The following is a 20,151-nucleotide window of genomic DNA, read 5'->3' on the forward strand; positions in this document are numbered from 1 at the left end:
AAGAAGTCATTTACCCAATTAGATGAACATTTGACTGCAGAGCTCACTTGATTAAAACAGGATAATATGAATGGTAAAAAAAAACCTTCATTCATGAGAGATAGCTTTTCATCTTTTATCCATGACATGTGCATGCAAATTCCCATGCATATCTACGAGCACTAATTCTGACTGAGCCATTAAGCTGCAGAAGGCCCGAGGTTTCAGTCATTACCCCTGGTCTTTGTCACGTTGGTGCTAAATGAGGGAAATGTTTTTAGACTAATGAGGGGCCTGAGCTGGGCTGCACTCTGCTCATACTGCAACTCTGGCTCATATGGCTTCATTGCGCCCTTCCTACACCCTTGACCGAAGCTATACGTGTGTACGCTCATGCTACAGTATGCCTATGGCTGCATGGGTCCTCATTAGTCCCCGGCTTATGTCTTCACATCATGTGTCCCAACAAAGCAAGAGAGGACAAAGCAGTGTCTTATGTGGAAGTGTCTTATTCTATTTACTTTAGCAGCTTGCATACAATAAAGTCAGTTCAGCGTAATCCCTAAATAATCCCCAAGCAAAGGAAGGTTTCTGTTTCTCCATTACATGCCCAACAATACCAGCTTTCAGTGAACAATCGCTAATAGGTTGTTTTTGACAGTTGGGGTGTTAAATATCCTAGTAGGGCTTTGAAATATTTTGGCCTGCTGGAGCCATATTCACAAGCATCAAAAGACCAACGCTTCCCCTTCCTGCCCTCCTGGTAAGGCAGGCAGAGAGAAAAGACCTTTTCCGTTTTTCCCTTTTCTCCATTATCCCTTTTTTTTTCCATCTGCCTTTGCCTTCTCTGTTTTGGGCTTCCTCTCCCTCCCTGTTAAGGATGTAATTAAAAACACAGTAAGAAGGGGTGAAATGGACAACTTCCCGGCAATTTAAATGCAGATGTGAGGATAAAACAATCTCCAAAAGATTGTTTCCTTTTACCGTTCTTTACCTTTTCATGGAACTTTAATTTTTTCATCATTAAGCCAGGTCACATGCAAAGTTATTGTAGGAATAAATCATCCACAGAATGCTTGCTCTATTAAATAGTCTATTTCTGTACATGTACATTTACGGCAGTACACCATCTATTGTGGTAAATTTTGATTCACGACTGGAATTTCCATTTCCAGTTCTAAAATGTTTTAGAATGTACCTAATGTTGTCGCTGGTGAGTGTTAAATAGGGCAAACTGATGCCTTTACTGCCTGAGCTATCGATTGTTTCAGTAATAGAATAATCTATTCATTAATTTGTTTGATTAACACATGAAACTCTAATCTGACTCATGTGAGCAGGCTACTGTATAAACACAGTTTGTTGTAAATTACGAAAATTATTTTACATTGGGCTAATCACTCACTCCACTCATTTAAAGTTGTATGTACTATTGTAGCGACTATCTTTTTTCAAACGGGGTGCAGCACTAATTTCCCCTAGTCAGTTGTGCCCACGCACATCTATATTGACTTTCTTCCTGACATGACCATTTCTTTTTTATTTCAGCCTATGTTCAGTTCTCGAAGACACAGCAATGTCTAGCTGACAGTCGCTCTTCCGTTTGCTCAAAATACGAGAAAGAAGCACCTCTTAACTTGTGATTGGTCAGACTGTGCCAAGCTCAAGCACATGGCTACTTTCAATATGATCTGCGTTTGCATAAGGGGGTGTGGTCTGGGCGTGCCAAGTCACGCACATGTGGCGGATTTCAAGTTGATTGCGATGTAAGAAAGAAATATGAAAGAATACATCCAAATTTTTCATTGCGTACGCCGTTTTCCTGGATTTGATCATACGTCCATTTTTAGTAGGAAAGCCTCGTAACTCTCTTTACACGAGGCCCATGGTGACTAATTGAGGCACGGCCTCAATTGTAGTTGCATTCTTACACAATACATAATCCTCGTTTACATAGAAATCCTGAAAAATTGTGTCATCTTAGCCGCAACAGGCATTTATGCGACTGTATATATTTATATATCCATATCTATATATAAAAAACACAAAACCAGTGAAGTTGGCACTTTGTGTAAATCGTAAATAAAAACAGAATACAATGATTTGCAAATCATTTTCTATCTATATTCAATTGAATAGACTGCAAAGAGAAGATACTTAACGTTCGAACTGGAAAACTTTATTTTTTGCTCATTTGGAATTTGATGCCTGCAACATGTTTCAAAATAGATGGCACAATTGGCAAAAAAGACTGAGAAAGTTGAGGGATGCTCATCAAACACTTATTTGGAACATCCCACAGGTAAACCGGCTCATTAGGAACAGGTGGATGCCATGATTGGGTATAAAAGCAGTTTCCATGAAATGCTCAGTCATTCACAAACAAGGATGGGGCGAGGGTCACCATTTTATGAACAAATGCGTGAGCAAATTGTCGAACCGTTTAAGAACAACATTTCTCAACGAGCTATTGCAAGGAATTTAGGGATTTCGCCATCTACAGTCTGTAATATTATCAAAAGGTTCAGAGAATCTGGAGAAATCACTGCACGTAAGCGATGATATTACAGACCTTCGATCCCTCAGGCGGTACCGCATCAAAAACCGACATCAGTGTGTAAAGTATATCACCACATCAGGAACACTTCAGAAAACCACTGTCAGTAACTAAAGTCGGTCGCTACATCTGTAAGTGCAAGTTAAAACTCTACTGTACAAAGCAAAAGCCATTTATCAACAACACCCAGAAACGCCGCCGCCTTCATCTAAGATGGACTGATGCAAAGTGGAAGTGTTCCGTGGTCTGACGAGTCCACATTTCAAATTGTTTTTGGAAACTATGGACGTTGTGTCCTCCGAAACAAAGAGGAAAATAATCATCCGGATTGTTCTAGGCGCAAAGTTGAAAAGCCAGCATCTGTGATGGTATGGGGGTGTGTTAGTGCCCAAAGCATGGGTAACTTACACATCTGTGAAGGCACCATTAATGCTGAAAGGTACATACAGGTTTTGGAGCAACATGTGTTGCCATCAAGCAACGTTATCATGTATGCTCCTGCTTATTTCAGCAAGACAATGCCAAGCCACTTGTTAACAACGTGGCTTCATAGTAAAAGAGTGCGTATACTAGACTGACCTGCCTGTAGTCCAGACCTGTCTTCCATGGAAAATGTGTGGTGCAATATGAAGCCTAAAGTACCACAACGGAGACACCGGACTGTTGAACAACTTAAGCTACACGTCAAGCAAGAATAGGAGATAATTTCACATGAAAAGCTTCAAAAATTGGTCTCCTCAGTTCCCAAACGTTTACTGAGTGTTGTTAAAAGGAAAGGCCATGTAACACAGTTGAGGGAAAAAATGGTATTACGGTATTGGTATTATGAGCCTTTGCTTGTATTGTTTGTCTGTGAGATTAAGCATCATTTTTTTCCCCCTTCATCTGTTTTTACCGTGTTCCCTTTCACTTTGTGTTGGACAAGTACATCCAACCACATTTTTTCTTACTGAGATGATGAAAAAGTAGTGAATTTGGAGAATGTCAAAGCAGATTTTAAGAAAGTCCCCCTTCGGTCATGTGCTGAGGTCTGTTTTTGTGACCCTTTCAACATGTGACCCCCACGTTGGAGTTCATGGTTTATTATTTTACTTTGTGAGCTTTTTTGAGCCCTCACATTGTTTTGTACTAGATTGCGGGGCCTGCACTGTGAAGCCAGGGTGTGACTGACCCGGTGCTGCATGAACAACGAACAACATATTAAAGATGCTGAGCATAGAAGAAGGATTGTGGTCACAGTTTACAGGTTGACAAACACAACTATTGTGTTATGTCTCTGGATCATCTGTTCAGGTCAACCAATTCTGTGAAATTTTCTTTTTTTTGGTTATGTATAGTGTGTTTGTGCAGTCATGTTTATTTACGAGCGTCAAGCAGACTATGTTCCTGTTGCTGGAAATTATTTCCCCCCAGAGTATAAAGTACATAAAATAATTAGTTCCAGGGTCAAATTATCACCATGATAAAAACCTTTATTAACCATACAAGCATTTTTTTTCTTAACCCTAAACGCCCTTAAAAATATTAATACAGTAGCATTAGGTGTAATAAAACTACCGGTAAGTGGTGTTTTGTCATTTTAGGGATCTAACAGTTTGTGGCTGTAGGTGGGTTTTATTTGGTAGGAAATGGGCTCAAATGCTTCCTTGTATGCTAAAGATTTCCGAACTCTGTTTTTGACTGTTTATTTAGTAAAATAAAAAAAAAAAAGCACCATGTTAAAAAACACACTCTTTTGCATGTTTTTTTTCTTATGCTTCACTAAGTGTTTTAGTATTAGTCTTGTATCTGTTTTAAGGATTAGGCTTTTATTGTTTTAAATATTGGTTTGCACTGTAGCACTTTTAAGATTAATTTAAATGAAAAGTGTAACAAATAAAATATATATATGTATATATATATATATATATATATATATATATATATATATATATATATATATATATATATATATATATATAACATGTTAATATTTATGGCGGCCGTAGTTGTGTCCTACGCTGTTCAACGGCTCTTGAATGCACCATCAAAACACATATGACTCTTATTCCTCTGAGTATAGAACGATCACTCTGTTTTGAGAGCACAGCTTGTAGGTTCAATGCACATTTGAATAGCTTAGTTTCTCAGACAGTTATGTGTTTATATAAGTTTGGATTGGCGTATGTCGTTTCATAATGGAGAAAGATGTTAAAGCCCCACTTAAGAACTTTCAGTGTTAAGTTAATTTTGGCGCCGCCAGTGGATCAAAGCGGTGTAGTGTTTTCCCTGTCGGAAGACCACATTTTCCATGAGGACCAGCGCATAGCGTCCTAAATCGTCAAACTACTGTCACGTGCATACAACCTGACACGATAATACCACAATGATTCAATATTACTGATCATCCCACAGTAGGAACCTACACATTTTACTCAAACGTTATGTTTGCAGTTTGCAGTCATCGCATTGTTTTTTCTTTATGCAGTACTTTTGAGTTTGTTGCGTGGCTGGTTGTGTCAGTGTGGAACTGCAAACTATTAAGCTGGGTGCTATTATTACTACCACGCAAATTTCCGATACCACGCAAATTTCCGATACCTAACTTTAGCATTATCATTTTGATTTGAGCATCGAAAGGTACTTACGAGTAAAGCAGGAACAGAGCCAAGGCAGCATCGGTCTGAAGTCCTCGCTTGTCTTTGTGCTCATGCCAGTAAGCTGGGCCAGTGTTGATCATTGACTGTCTTTTATCCTTTTAGCCTGCCTTTTTTTGTCTCAGACAAAACTTTCTTTTTTTTTGTTGTTTAGCAGCTTCGGTCATGATTGCATTAATTGCACGTAGGCTTTTGCATCGACTTCTGTCTTTGCAACAAATGGGAATAGGGGAAAGTGACGTATGCCGTAAAGCAAGCCAGCACATGTGTAGTTTTTTGTGTGGTAGGGTTCCTGCCACCCTCAAAATTGCTTAGTGAAAGCAATACAGGCCCCCTTAGGCAATGACAGAAGTGTCATTTAACTTAAGCAAGTTCATGTATCATCCCAAAAGTTATGCAAATATTTTATGAAGATTGACAAGTTACTTAGTGCTGCTTTAATGCCTCTTGTTTTCATGTTAGCATTATATAGGCGAGGGCTGGCACCAACAATTTGAGTTTATCAAAGTGCAGTTATCAATCACGTTTTTTTTAATCATTTTATTTAAAATGGTAATACTAACTATCGGGAGTTTTACCGCGGTTATCAATAATACAGTTTATCATTACATGCCAATAGCAAAGAACAAAAAGTGAGAGAAAAAGCAAAATACTTGAGCGAAGTTGGTCCTTTGAGGTCTGTCACACAATTTTGACATCTTTAGAGATAACATAGAATGTAATTGATCCCCTGGGTGTGTGCCCACAGAGAAATTAAGGTTTCAATAGCGGCATTGCCGTGTACTACAGTATATACAAGACAGTGGCAATAGCAGCACATACAAATTAAATTAAATATCAAAGTATAGATAAAAAAGAAATGTGTATGAATACTGCTGGGGAAAAATGCATGTATGAAAATCAAGGCAGAAATTACACAAGAATGCTGCTATTTTTTTATTTCAAACATTTATTCTATTGTCAGAAGTATTGTTCCTCTTGTTGTTTTAATGTAATCCTTAACATATACAAGTTACTTCAATTGGGTTATTTATTTTACTGTACCCCTGTAATATAAAATATTGTCTTGTATTGTGATGCAGTTAAAATCATCACTTCCTTATCCCCTATTAGTCGTGACCAAACAGTCAAACTATCATGACGAAGCAATTTTAGTCACCTCACAGAAAACACATTTGTGTAAGCAGCAGAAGTCTCCGACAGCACATGACTGAGGAACCTATAAGACATTTCTGCTTTTCAGAGGACACTCATGATTGGGGGCCGTGGCTGGAAAAAATTAAGAGACAAAAGGAGGGAATGAGGCATTTTAATCATGTGTTTTGACGTATGCCATTAGCAGCAAATGTACATGACTCGTGAAAGGAATAAGCTGTCATATTGTATGGATCTTGATGAGTGGCCAGAATATAAGCAATACCCAATACAGTACAGTAGCTCACAAAAGGATTCATTTCATTACGGTCTGTCGTCTCATGGTACAATATTAGTTAGTAGGGATGTTCCGATCAGGGTTTTATGATGCAGATTCCGATACAATCATCCATGAGTGAGATTGGCTAATACCGATGACATGAATTAACTGTACATTTTTCTGTTTATTTATGGTGAGTGCTATCGACAGTTTAACAATATCAACACAATATTTAATTAGGTCCTTATTGTCAATTGTTGCATACAAGTGTTCGGACAAAACACAAGTCAGTAGTACGCAATAACCAAACAAAAGCAACGACTATTACCGGTACCTATTATTCATTTAAATGCTTTATTTCCCCCTCAAAGTCCTCCAGTGTTCAGGGACTTATTCCCTGAGTTTGCAAACATTAACAAAAACAACTAAAAATGATGTTGAGAAAATATAAATCTAGATATAATCATTAGAATCGACTATATACTGATACTACCCTTGGTATCGACATCCCCAGTTTATGGATCAATCCACCCTCTCCTGTTATGTAGTGGCTGCTGTTATATTTCACTCCTTGTCCACTCTAAATGATCTATGTATTAATTTCCTGTTAATAGCTGCTCACATTCAGCTGTAATGTGATTCCAGCTACACTTTTTAAAGTTTACTAAACACGTATTTCTTGGTCTTGTTTAAATATAGCTTAGCGGTTAGCTTAGTTAGCTATTAGCATGCCTGCTAATGACTTGCTTTCAGTTTTTAACATGTTTAGCCTCATCTCCCAGTTGTGCTACTTGATAATCATATTTAATATGCTAAGAAATGCAGTTTTTGCCGTCAAGAAGGTCATTATTATTAGTTTAGAGGAGCGACCACACACTATGTATGGACACACATAATTAGCTGCTAGTCACTTGTCAGCCGGGGGACTAAAAATAAGTACACTAACAGCCAGAGGAGAATAAAGATCACATACTTTTTCACGATAATCGGCCGATACTGATTAGTGATCGGTACATCCCTACAAAAAGAGTAGTCACTATACAGCTTGTATAGCGGTATAGGTACAGTTTTGTTGGAAAACTGCCATGCGGCCTAGTTTTCCAAGTAAAAACCATTGTCATTATACCTGTCAAAATCCATGGCTCTGTTTACACTGGACACCAAATCAGATTCTTTTGCCCTCAAGTGACACAGATCGGATATTTCTTTGGCAGTCTAAACACTCCAAAGTGCTTTAAATCTGATATTTTTGTATTAGATTTGAGCCACATCAGGAGGTAGTCCTAATCTGTTGGAATCTGATCTTTTCAGTCTAAACAGCAATGTGACCTTTGTTTGTTCGAGCTACGTCATTAGTGTTGCACTTTCCTTTTTGCAATTCTTTTTCTTCCTCATTCACGGTTGTTTTCCATCATCTGCTTACTTCCTCTACATAACAGGAAACCCACTAAAACACTGATGAGTGGCGTCCATGTTTTTCCGTGTAGTAGCAACTTCCTTGTCCTTTAACGGAATACGGTCACCTTTGTTTTTTCATTTTATTGAACGGCGCATGCAAGTGTCATTGAGGCCACATTGGGTCCACATTTGGGCCTATGCACATTTATGCTGGAATATGGTAAAGATCACATTTTACTTGTAAACTAAATGGTCAGCTGGAAAAAATCAGATTTGACAAAAATCAGATTTGGGCCACTCTGGCCTGCTGTGTAAACGTAGTCCATGGTTTCCTTCAATGAATCGGTGCTCCCAAATGCACTCATGCTCTACATGCTTCACATTGTCTACTCCAAATTATATCCAAGTTTAATTTCTATGGCATTGTGCCTTGAAAAGATACATTGTCCTAAAAATACTTGGGTGTGCAGTGGTCCCTTGCCACATTGCGCTTCAAATATTGTGACTGTGCCAAATCATATATTATTGTAAGGATATTGTTTTCTACAATTTTTGGGGCTAAAATTAAGCATGTTTTGATATTAAATGGCTTAATACACTAAAAATATCATAACTACAATAGTGTTAACCACTAGATAACACCAAACCTATCAGAGTGGCATTTAGCTTCGTAGCCACTGATTAGTACTACTAGACTCGCCAGATCCTTGTAGTTTGCTGAGCTCCACACAAGGATCTGGGACTTCTCAATAGGAGATGTATTTCAGAAGGCGGGGCCTTGTAAAAAAATCATTGTATGTGATTGGATTAACCACTTGTCCGTTATCTTGAATGACGTGCTACTTCAACCACGCACATCGAAATCAACCCATGACGCTGAAGAGTCAGGTTAACTGATTAGCTCAGTCTCAGGCAGAATTACTATATTGCATTTATTCGTAAACTGTGGTGCAAGTACCAATAGTGGTACGTGGGTTCCATTTCTTGGTACGCCAAAGAAGGTTGTAAATATGTACTGTATCTGTCACGGAGTGTTGGTGACGAACCCCATGATGCAGAGAAGGCAGGCTTTGAGCAGGAAAACATGATTTAATGTCGAAAATAAAGAAAACACAAACCAGGAACTTGAAGACAGGAAACAGGATACCAGGAAAACAGGAACTATGGAAAAAACAAACAGTCCACAGCCTTCAGCTTACAGATACAGCTACACTGACATCGACAATACTCCAGCACAGACTGGATGGCAAGGCAGGTATAAATAGCAGCTGGCTGATTGACACCAGGTGTGGCCAGGTGCCAATCAGCCACAGCTGAGGGAAAACATCACTCAGGGAGAAAAGCAGGAAACAACCAAAATAAGAGCGCTGACAGGAAACAAATGCATATCGCTTTCTTTTATTAACTATAAACTATATACTGTATGTCTTTCAGCCCTAATTTTGTGTAATGTTTCAGTGGCCAATAATATTAAATATACTTGTTAAAAAAACTTCTGCCTTGTTTTAATGATTTTTACTTAGGCCTACTATGCTACTGTATTTTACTGTTGGTCATTTTGGTGGTACTTGGAGTACCAAGTATTTTCTGAGGTGGTAAAATGTTTGAGAACCACTCCTATTTTGGAAATAAAAGAGTGTAAACCAGACTAAAGAATGTTATTTCATGTCTACCTGTAGAAGCCTGTTATAGTGTTAAAAACAGATTTAAAAGGTTGTAAACAGATTTTTTGCTCTAGGTATGAAAATGTTTGATTTATAATGAATGATTCTCATAGTCAGGTCTGGAACCATTTAACAATAGTAAACGAAAGACGGCTCTACTCACTTTTCTGACATACAGTAGTGTAAGTGCAGACCTGCTTGTTGTAGTTGCAGAGAATGTGTGCACATATTTGTTGTGTACACAACGCCTGGTTGTGTGGGTGTGTGTGTTTGCGCGTGTCTTTTCATGCGTGCGCACCCAACGAACAATTCTCAGTATGATTGGTATGCCATCGTTTATGTGACCCACGCTGTCGCCTAACAGTCATGACGACTGCCTGTTTGTTTTACAGCCAACCTAAACACTACCTTCCAACGCCGCACAATTACCTAATTTAGGGATGAAGTGACACAAAAGCACTGTTCCAGTAGCTCATTTGTCATTACAGCAGATCACGTTAATGAAGCCATTATCCCGTAAAAGAACTCACGGAGCAGCTTGATGAGCATTTTAGTGATTTCTTCTTTCTTATTCTCTTTAGGAACGCACCAGATCGTTTGACAGCTTCAACATGAACACTCTGGAGAGCTCCTTGATCGACATCATGAGGGCTGAGCAGGACAACCTGAAAGGTGAACATGGCAATCGTCAATCATGCAAACATTGCTAATGACATGCATTACACTGAAGCAAACGTCTTGACATGACATTACATCTTTTTGACTACGGGTACATAATATCAATGGCAGGCACAAATGAGAACTGTGTTGTTTTGTTCTGGTGCACAGACACTCAAATGCATGTCACTTTAATCGTGTGTCTTACTTCTAGTGGCATACACTCAAATGAATGTCACTCTAATCGTCTTATGTCTAGTGGCAGTCCTTGTTTACTCTTTCTTTGGGTCAAAACCCACCGCAGTCTATTGTAAATTGGCAAGGATCACATGCTAACTGACTTTAGTTATTGATTAGAAGAGACCAGTCAGTGCCAGATATTGACTAAATGTTGTTATGCAACACAGCAGAAATAGGCTACTGAATTGTGCATGCATATCGCTTGCATTGTTTCATGTTCTAACTGCCAGTAATTGCATGCAGCCAGGACATACAAGAATTGATTCTTTTTAGGGGTCAGGGGTGGAAATGCCTGTTTGAAACAGTTCTGGTATCGATACTCTGTTCTCAATCCATTAGTGCAGTTGAAATAATATTCTGGGAGTGTCGTTAATGCTTTATAAGCCACAAAACTTAAGCGTTAAAAAGGACCTATTATGCAAAACCATTTTTTCTTACCTGCTTTTGTGTATTTGGGATTCCCATAAGTCTGGAAAATTTTAAATCAAACCGTGGAGGCATTGCGGATATATTTATGAAATAATCTTGCCTTCCTTCATCCTTCCTCCAAACGAGTTGTTTGCAATTTGCTTTCTATGTGACATTTTTTGGAATTTGCTTTCTGTGTGACATTTGTCCCATTGGTGACGTCAGTGGATATTTCCATAAATGGTAGAAATTTACCTGAAGAGCTTTGCGAGACAGTGCTATTATAGTCCGACACTATAGTCAATAAGCTGCTTCTTTTACTCTCTCCTCTTGTTGTGGGGCTGACTGGCTTGTACTTGCACATACTTAGACTTAGACTTCCTTTTTATTGTCATTCAAATTTTAACTTTACAGTACAAATAAGAACAACATTTTGTTGCATTAGCTCATGGTAGTGCAGGATAAAAAAGCAATAGGGTGCAGATATAAATAAATAGATTGCTGTATAGATAAATATATTGCACTTTTTCATATGCATCCACATTTATGGATGTATGTTATATTGTCTTTTTATTCCAACGAGTTAATCCATTTTGGGGGGAATTGAGGGGATAGTTATGATGCGGTAGTGTACCTAGATAGGTAGATACATACAGTACATCCTCTGCAGTTTGTAATACAAAGTAGCATATAATTTTAACGTATATTCGTCAGTAGATATGGAAGCAGTAAAAACTACAATATGGCTGACAGGGAGAAGACAGTCAAAGTGGAGACACGTAAATAAGACCGCCTTCAGAAGGTTCATCCTGTTGTGGAAAGTGGCTTAAAGACAGTCTTCAAAACATAAACTATGTAAAATGTTGACCAAAGAACCACCATGACATGTCATGTAGACCACAATAATGTGTTTTGAATGTAGAAAAACAATCATATGACCCCTTTATTCTGTCTGTGCAATCATGTTTTTCTGCTAGGTTGTCCCCCTTGAATATGAAACTGTTTTCTAACCTAAATCTCAGTTGTATGATTATCATACGACAAAAGGGTAGATATATAAATTAGCTCAGCTTCTTCCTAAAACTTTTCTATGTGTTGTATTGTATAGGAGATGTAGTTCAATCCCAAGCCTTGTATGAATGTTTGAAATAAACTAAACCAATTGTAGTCCCCAGCAACATATGGTATTTGTTTGATATCATGGGGTTTACACACCACAATAGAACCTAAGTTTAATAATGTAAAGTATGACTAAATTACTTAAGTATTTGGCGTGCATGAGAAAGTGGAAAAGGAAAGCATATTGCACAACACAGCAGAAACAGAACCAATGCTGTATTGACGGTAAGGATACAAACTGCTCAGTCAGCATGAACACCTCAAGTGAGTTTATTGTAAATCACAATACAGCAGCTGTAAGCTGCTAGGTGTTTTATGCTTCTGCAGCTACTGTCACCTTGTGGTGTTAAACAAAACTGCAACACAAGGTTACCTCCAGCCACAGCCATGTTTATTGACCTGATTGGAGATAAATGTTGTCATATGCTTTTGTTGATCAGTTGAATTAAAGCAGAGTTGTTAAACTTGTTTTCATTGAAGGCCACTAAGCACTTATAGCAGCTCCCTTCAAAGGGCCTCCTTTAACAGTTTATATAAATACTAATGTATAATTGCATCATGATGTTATTACACAAATGCCTATGCACATATATTTTTGAAGTACAAATTAATTTGCTTTGAAAGCAAAATTCAGGGTGACAATCAGATATTTAATTTCTTTTTTCTAATTTTAACAACAATGTTTTGGAATATATGTTGCGAACCCCAGAGGGACAAGCGATAGAAAATGATTGGATGGATGTTATTATGTTTGTTGCATTATCAGATAAAAATAATGTTTCAAAAACAGTACGTGAAATGTTTCTATCATAATTGAAAGAACAAATACGTTTAGTAAGAAAGATTAAGTGCTTTATTGATGCACCTTATTTCCAGGCTTTCGTAAGCCACATAAAATGATGTAGCAGGTCTTGAGCCTTGAGTTGAACACCTGTAAATTTGAGTATTGGTGGTATTGGTATACACTGTTTTATGTACAGTGAGGATTAATTTGGTACCTCTCGGTTGGTTAAAACCAAATAGTTTGTCTTTTAGATGATGTATTATATTTATAATTTTTTTTAGAAACGTTTGGCGGTTGGCAGTTTATTTTCTATGCGGCGGAGAGTGGCGTTTTTTTAAAGCCCCGACAATGCTACTAAGTAAAATGAGCTTCACAAGTCATTCCCACCCCTTATTTATTCCAGCCTCACACCCACTGTGCTCAGCCAGCTCCAGCTGTGTTCTTAATGTTGTGCTGTCAAGGCTTAGTAAATCTTGCCATAATAATGTGAGAAGGATACTTCGCTGCGTTTTGGTGTCTTTGCTCAATAACTAGGATGGTGCAGATGCACCTACAGCACAAAGCATGCTTTTTTGCATGTTTTAACGGAAACAAAGGGGAGCGGTTACTTTCACGCAGCATTGATAACATCTTGCTCTAATAGTATCTCTTGTTCGTTTGCCAGAAAATTAATACAGTAAATCTGTTTCTTCTCTCATTTATCTCCCTTTTCCTCTTATTTATCTTCAGGCATCTTCACCAGATCTTCACTTATGACAGTGCCTCTTTTCTCTGCTGCTTTCACATGATACATAATGCCAGAGTCAGCCTCATATCCTCATGGCCTTACGTCGTTTGTTCCGTAATTAACATCCAGGTTTTTACAATGTTTCCATCCCCCCCGGGACTCACTACTCCAGGTATTTTCCACATTTGCTGCGTCATGCTCTCTCTGATACCTACGTGCACCCGCATATATAATAAATGCAACCGGTGTTTGTCGTTCTGACCGACTATTGTGAACAAAGTGTGAGAAATAAAAGCACGGGGCGCAGGCGAGACAAAATGTCGTCTGTAGATGTGGCTTTGAATCGCTTCCAGCATTGTTTTTCACTGACAGAAAGGAACTCTCTGTTCTCCCACGGTGTGCACATACAGCACACATACAACACACATACAGTTGTTTTTGTGCACTTGTTTTGCATGCATGTTTTCCTCAACATTACTGAACATGTAAAGCCTGGCAGCAACGTGATGAGGGTTCATGCATCGGGTACACCCCACCCTGACAGCACTGTGTGGGCCTTTTTCTCCCCCTGTGCTAGCATGCATACTTCTCATGAAAGATTCATTCCCATATGATGAGTTGTGCTCACATGGTCACATGAGTGAACTTCACCATGTTGTAAAGAATATGCTCAAAAATGCTTCACAGTCCAGCCTGTTGTTGCTAATTTAGGTCTTGTTTATGCACCACATCTCCTGTAACTGTACTGTGGGGGAGGGGCATTCAGACGTCCTTGTGACAGAGGCGTTTGGAATGCACCAATCACAGGGCACTCGGTGTCCGTACAACAATGGTTGTACTATTTCGGCTTTTTCATCTCATTACCCCCCCTTTGCAGAAAGCGGGGCTTGCATAACTTTGAAGCTTGTTTGGCATCACAACATGGGTTTGTGTGTGTTGTTTATACAGTGTGCGTGTGCGTGTGCGTGTGCGTGTGTGTGTGTGTGTGTGTGTGTGTGTGTGTGTGTGTGTGTGTGTGTGTGTGTGTGTGTGTGTGTGTGTGTGTGTGTGTGTGAGGTCCTTGCAAATGGGATATGTGCGATACAATGCCCAAGGTGAGAGACAGTCAGAGACTCTTAGATAGGAAAATGGAGGTCGATGAGATCCAAAGATGCAGCCTCTTAATGAGATTGAAGAGGAGGCATCTCCCAGTTTGCTACGAGTTGCCAGAGCCATAAGTGTTATCACTTCTAATGAACTCTCCAAATACAGCCATATTCAAGATATGCAAGTCGATAAATACTACTGTAAGGATAATGCCCTCTTTCTGGGCTGAAATACTCACACGGTACCCATCCACAAAATACATTGGAATAAATACGGACTGTGTAATAGTTAAGCACACTTGTCGCCTACACTGTGGCCTTGTTCACACGCAGCAGGTCAGTTTAGATTTGTTTGCCCATATGTGACCGGTATCGTATTTTTTCATGTCAATGTCAACAGTGCAATTCTGAATTTTTCAAATTCGACCCAGGCCTCTTTCATATGTGGATATATAATACCCTTGGTATCAACGGCATCGCTTTGTGGATCAATCCACTCTTCCTCATGATCGCCTTAAACACGACAGACTCCGCAACGAAGCAGGCCTGTTGTATCTGTTGCTGTAATATTATCTTCCTCTCGACTTTTACGTACATGGTAATTTCCTGGCTATATCTGCTAACTATTCGATGTAACGCGGTTAAAACTACTCGTCTGTTAAAGTGAATTAAGCACTTAGTCATCTGTTTCAAGAAACTATCTTAGCCTTAGCATGTTTCCTTGCCTGCTGATCTTTTGCTTGATTTGTCACATTTTCAGCCTTTTTCCAGTGCCACAATGATATTCAAATTTGTGAGAAATATAGTTTATCTGCCGCAATTGTGGTCGTATTAAGTTATTAGAGGGGCTGCTCTGCATTGAGTTTGGTCTCCTCTAGTGGCCAATACTACTGTAATATTGATATATTTAGTTCATGTAGACATACATATGCTTAAACAATGGTTAGTTTATGCCATAAATACATAAATTATGCTTTAAGAACAACCAAAAAGTAAAGCCGCAATATTCTAAGGGTGATGCGGCAAAAACGACTCTATTGCTAGGCACCATCGCCCAACCTGCATGTGTCATGCGATACGGTTGTGCCAGTTAATAATAACCACTACATTGCCTAATAGAAATAAACAGACAATAATCCACAATGTCAAAACCTTCACATGTGCAATGTAACATCTCTCATAAATATTAAGATGGCTCCTCACTCAACAGTTATTATTGGTAACTGCCACCTTGCATAATAGCTTGGAAGCCAAACTGCATTCCGTTTAAACAATGTGCCAGGTATTAATTATAACCGCCACTTGGCCGAATAGAAATAGGCACACTATCTCAAAATAATCTATTAATTCAAGGAAATTGCTGCAATACAGCATTTCACAAAACTAAATACATATCCCAAATCTTTCAGAATGGCTGGCTAAGGGGCCTGTAAAGGACAGTGAAATTTGATATGCAGGTCAATTAATTTTATAGTTTGCCGTTACTTTATTGTGCACTTTACTGCCAAGTATAGGACTGAAGTCGGAACCTTTCAACAATGGACAGACTATTTAAATAAATAAGCACGATCAGGGGCTATCATGTTAAAATATTACCATTGTGTGTCTCCTTGTGCAGGTCGTCTGGGGTTCCCCCATCCTGGCGGGGACAACCCACTGCCCCTCAATGGTACGTATCTTGATCAACCCAGAGTTTGGTTTAAATTTAGAATTAAAATGTAATTGCCACTGTTTCTATTGAAGAGACCACTGGGCTTAAAGGTCCCATATTATATATTTTACAACAATTTTATAAAAGTTGATATCTGTTGGCCAGAATATATCCTTGAGGCTTGGATTACACAGTTTAAAAGTGCATTGAGTAAGCCCTTCTAGGAACATGGCGTTTTGTGCGTCTGTAGCTTTAGTGCTAATATGCTGTGTTTATCCATGCCTGTCTCTAACAGTATGCGTCTCCAAGAGGCGCTATTGTGCATTTGATCAAATTCCGTTTTCACTGTGACTCAGCACTTGTCAACATATTAGATGCCAGATACCACAATAGCAATGTAAAATTAAGGATACGAGCATTATGTTATAGCGCTAACATTAGTCATTATTTAACTGCAACATCACACTGTTTGCATATTTGCTGAAGAAAAATTAAATGGTCAAACTTAAAGCTCTAGAGTCTGTAGCTGACACATTCCCAGGCTTTTATCTTAAAGATGTGTCGCAAAGCCAGCTTTAAATTCGTATGTGTTTTACAAAGTAGACCTCCACCGATTGGTGGACATATACATATGCTATGGGGAGGTCAGAGGTGGTATTATGTCCATAAGGAAGGAGTGTTTTTTCTAAAAAATCCAAAACCTTAAAATTGACTGTTTGAGCGCCCCCTTCTCACATAAGTTGATCCAACAAGAGGCAGAGAAAAAGATTATAGATTTTCTGTTTTATCTTTGGTGCTCTCACACAGGCTCTTGAGACACATTACCGTTAGATCATTGTTAAAAATTTAATTATAGGCTCAAAAGCTAAACTAGATACTGTCTTTGATGAAAAAAATACTTGGTTAGCCAGTCCAACTCCCCATGTGGAAAACCTTTCACGACAACCCTTTGCTTATTTCTAGTGCTGGCCAATTCTGTTGACATGCAGCAGTTTAATATTCAACTAACTCCGCACTCTCTCCTTTTAGTCGCCGTGATTATTATTTTGCTCTCTGATCTCGGGGCCGTGTAGTTTGTTCACAAGATCTGCAGGTCACATGGTCAGATCACATGGTCAGGAGCTGTCATGGAGCCGTGAGACAGATGGTGCCAGCGGATAGGCAGCACACACATCTCGCTTGCTCCCTTTCAACCCCAACCCCCACCCTTACCACTTTTTTGTGTTATCAGCGTGCTTTTCCATTGTTTTCCAATCTTATTTTTCCCCATCTTTTTATAGAACTCTTTGCTCCGTTTCAATCTCCTTCCTCTCTCCTCGCTCTTTCCCTCTTTGACCTTCCCCCCCAGAGTTAATGTCCATCTGGGTTGGAAAGTTGACTGTGGGAGCTGGCGGATTAGTGTTTGTGCCGCGGCCTCTTCATCCGTTCTGTGTTACTACTCTCTTGATATTGCTGCTGCAGTCTCACACAGTGTCTACTGGACTGCTTGTGAGCACTGAGAGCAGATTTAAAGGATGCTTTTGTCCTTTCAATACTGGCTGATACACGCTATTGTTTGTCCCTCCAGCTCTGCGGAGGGAATGATCACATGTTAATCATACACAAAGACACAATTCTTAATTGATCTGTTACATATACACTGGTGCATCCTTTTGAATTAAATTTGCCCGATAAAAATTAAACTGATCATGTGTCATTATGAAACCAGTATTGAAAACACACTAACATAAATATTATTTCCAGCTGAGTGTAATTGTAATGATTAGAAACAGGGATGGATCTGTGTGGTCTTTACATGAAGATGCCCTAACTGCACTTCACCTTGCATTGCACACATAGTTGACTTGTTTAAGACTTAAAAATAAACAGTCGTTGATAAGCTGCTCTGTGGCGTTACAGTACATCATAGAATAGAATAGAATAGAAAGTACTTTATTGATCCCTGGGGGAAATTCAGCACCACAGTTCGCTCACAATAAACAATAATGTTATAGGTGTTCAATCTCTTGTGCTAATAAAAATGCATTTTTACACATCTTTATTTCCACAAATCACATACAGTACCGATAAGAAATACCAATATCGATAAGGTTGTTGTATTAATAAAATCTTAATATACATCCCTAATAACGAAGCTAGCGTCATTACATTACAATAGCACGCACAATATGCATGGAAACACTCCCTACAGACATCACACATGGGACCGTTTAGTAAGGTTAAACAGTTTTAGTTATACCATAAAACTTGCAACGTTTAGTTATACTGTAAAACTTACAAACGTTGCAGAGTGATGAAAGAAGAATCCATATACGATTACAAACGCTATGAGCGGCTAGAAGACTGAACAGCACTGCGATTTGGAAAAAAACAACAAAAAAACACTACCGATAAATGGAAGGACACGGCAGCATCTGCGGATAAATCCAAAAGAGTGTACCATAGCACAAACAAACACCCTGTCAGTGTTTTTGCTTATTTTTTAAATGTTTTAATTTTTGACAAAATTAGTTTTGTTATTGCCGTCAGCGAAGAAAATCCATAAATTAGTCGCTCCGATTTATAAGCCGCAGGGTTCAAAGCATTGGAAAAAAGTAGCGGTTTATAGTCCGGAATTTACGGTAATCGAGTGCAATTACTGCTACTCCGTAATAATGGATACCAATTGTCTCCCCTCTGACCCAACACACCTCGCACCGTCCGTGCATGGGGTAGGCCTGGGCCGATATTCGATAAGTCAAGTAACCAATGATAAATGAAAATTGAGTTTAGTTTTCCAGCCTCAATAAATTGGCATTTGCATGCTTCAAGAGCATTCACACTTTTCATCGATTCCAGTAGCAGCGTGCGTTTGTGCCATAGCGGAATACCAAGAAGGGGGTGAATTCTCTTGTCCTTAAAGGGGCTGTTTGCAACATTTACACAGATGCCAAGAGAAAGCCAACGTTCCTATGTACAAAACAAGTGAAGTTTGCACGTTGTGTAAATCCTAAATAAAAACAGAATACAATGATTTGCAAATCTTTTTTTAATTTATATTCAATTGAATACACCGCAAAGACAAGATATTTAATGTTCAAATTGAGAAACTTAATTTTTTTTGCAAATAATCATTAACTTAGGATTTAATGGCAGCCACACATTGCAAAAAAGTTGGCACAGGAGCATTTTTACCACTGTGTTACATGGCCTTTCCTTTTAACAACACTCAGTAAACGTTTGGGAACTGAGAAGACCAATTTTTGAAGCTTTTCAGGTGGAATTCTTTCCCATTCTTGCTTGATGTACAGCTTAAGTTGTTCAACAGTCCGGGGTCTCCGTTGTGGTATTTTACGCTTCATAATGCGCCACACATTTTCAATGGGAGACAGGTCTGGACTACAGGCAGGCCAGTCTTAGTACCCGCACTCTTTTACTACAAAGCCACGCTGTTGTAACACATGCAGAATGTGGCTTAGCATTGTCTTGCTGAAATAAGACGTTGCTTGAATGGCAACATATGTTGCTCCAAAACCTGTACGTACCTTCCCAGCTTTGCTGAGCTAGGCTTTTATTTGGTTTGTGTGTTGTCATTGATCTTACATTTTATTTGCACTACATGGATAGGGCCAGGCAAATAATACATTTTTAATCTCAATTTTGATTTTGGCTTCTCACGATCATGAACATATTATAATTGGGGGAAAAAAAATAAACTGATTAACGGACAAAGTGCATATAAATTCCTGAGATTGCGAAGGTGAAAAAAAATTGTGAGCGTACGAGTGGGGAAAAAAAGAGCACATCTACTCAAAGTTTGGGATCTCACCATGGTTGCTACTTTTTGACTGTG

The 20,151-nt window shown here is 38.8% G+C and overlaps 1 protein-coding gene across 4 annotated transcripts in view; it reads left to right on the top strand.

Annotated features, from left to right (window-relative positions):
* The window catches only part of cpeb4b (cytoplasmic polyadenylation element binding protein 4b), a 51,466-nt gene that overhangs the window by 13,959 nt on the left and 17,356 nt on the right, over positions 1–20,151 (top strand). For 2 of the 4 annotated variants that reach the window (XM_061962572.2, XM_061962573.2), the window contains exons 3-4: positions 10,230–10,320; positions 16,287–16,337. In XM_061962572.2, coding sequence (XP_061818556.1) covers positions 10,230–10,320; positions 16,287–16,337 — 142 coding nt within the window. The remainder of the gene's footprint in view (positions 1–10,229; positions 10,321–16,286; positions 16,338–20,151) is intronic. The other 2 variants (XM_061962574.2, XM_061962575.2) reach the window with 1 other exon arrangement.

The sequence above is a fragment of the Nerophis lumbriciformis genome, linkage group LG09 (assembly GCF_033978685.3).
Source record: "Nerophis lumbriciformis linkage group LG09, RoL_Nlum_v2.1, whole genome shotgun sequence".
NCBI lineage: Eukaryota > Metazoa > Chordata > Actinopteri > Syngnathiformes > Syngnathidae > Nerophis > Nerophis lumbriciformis.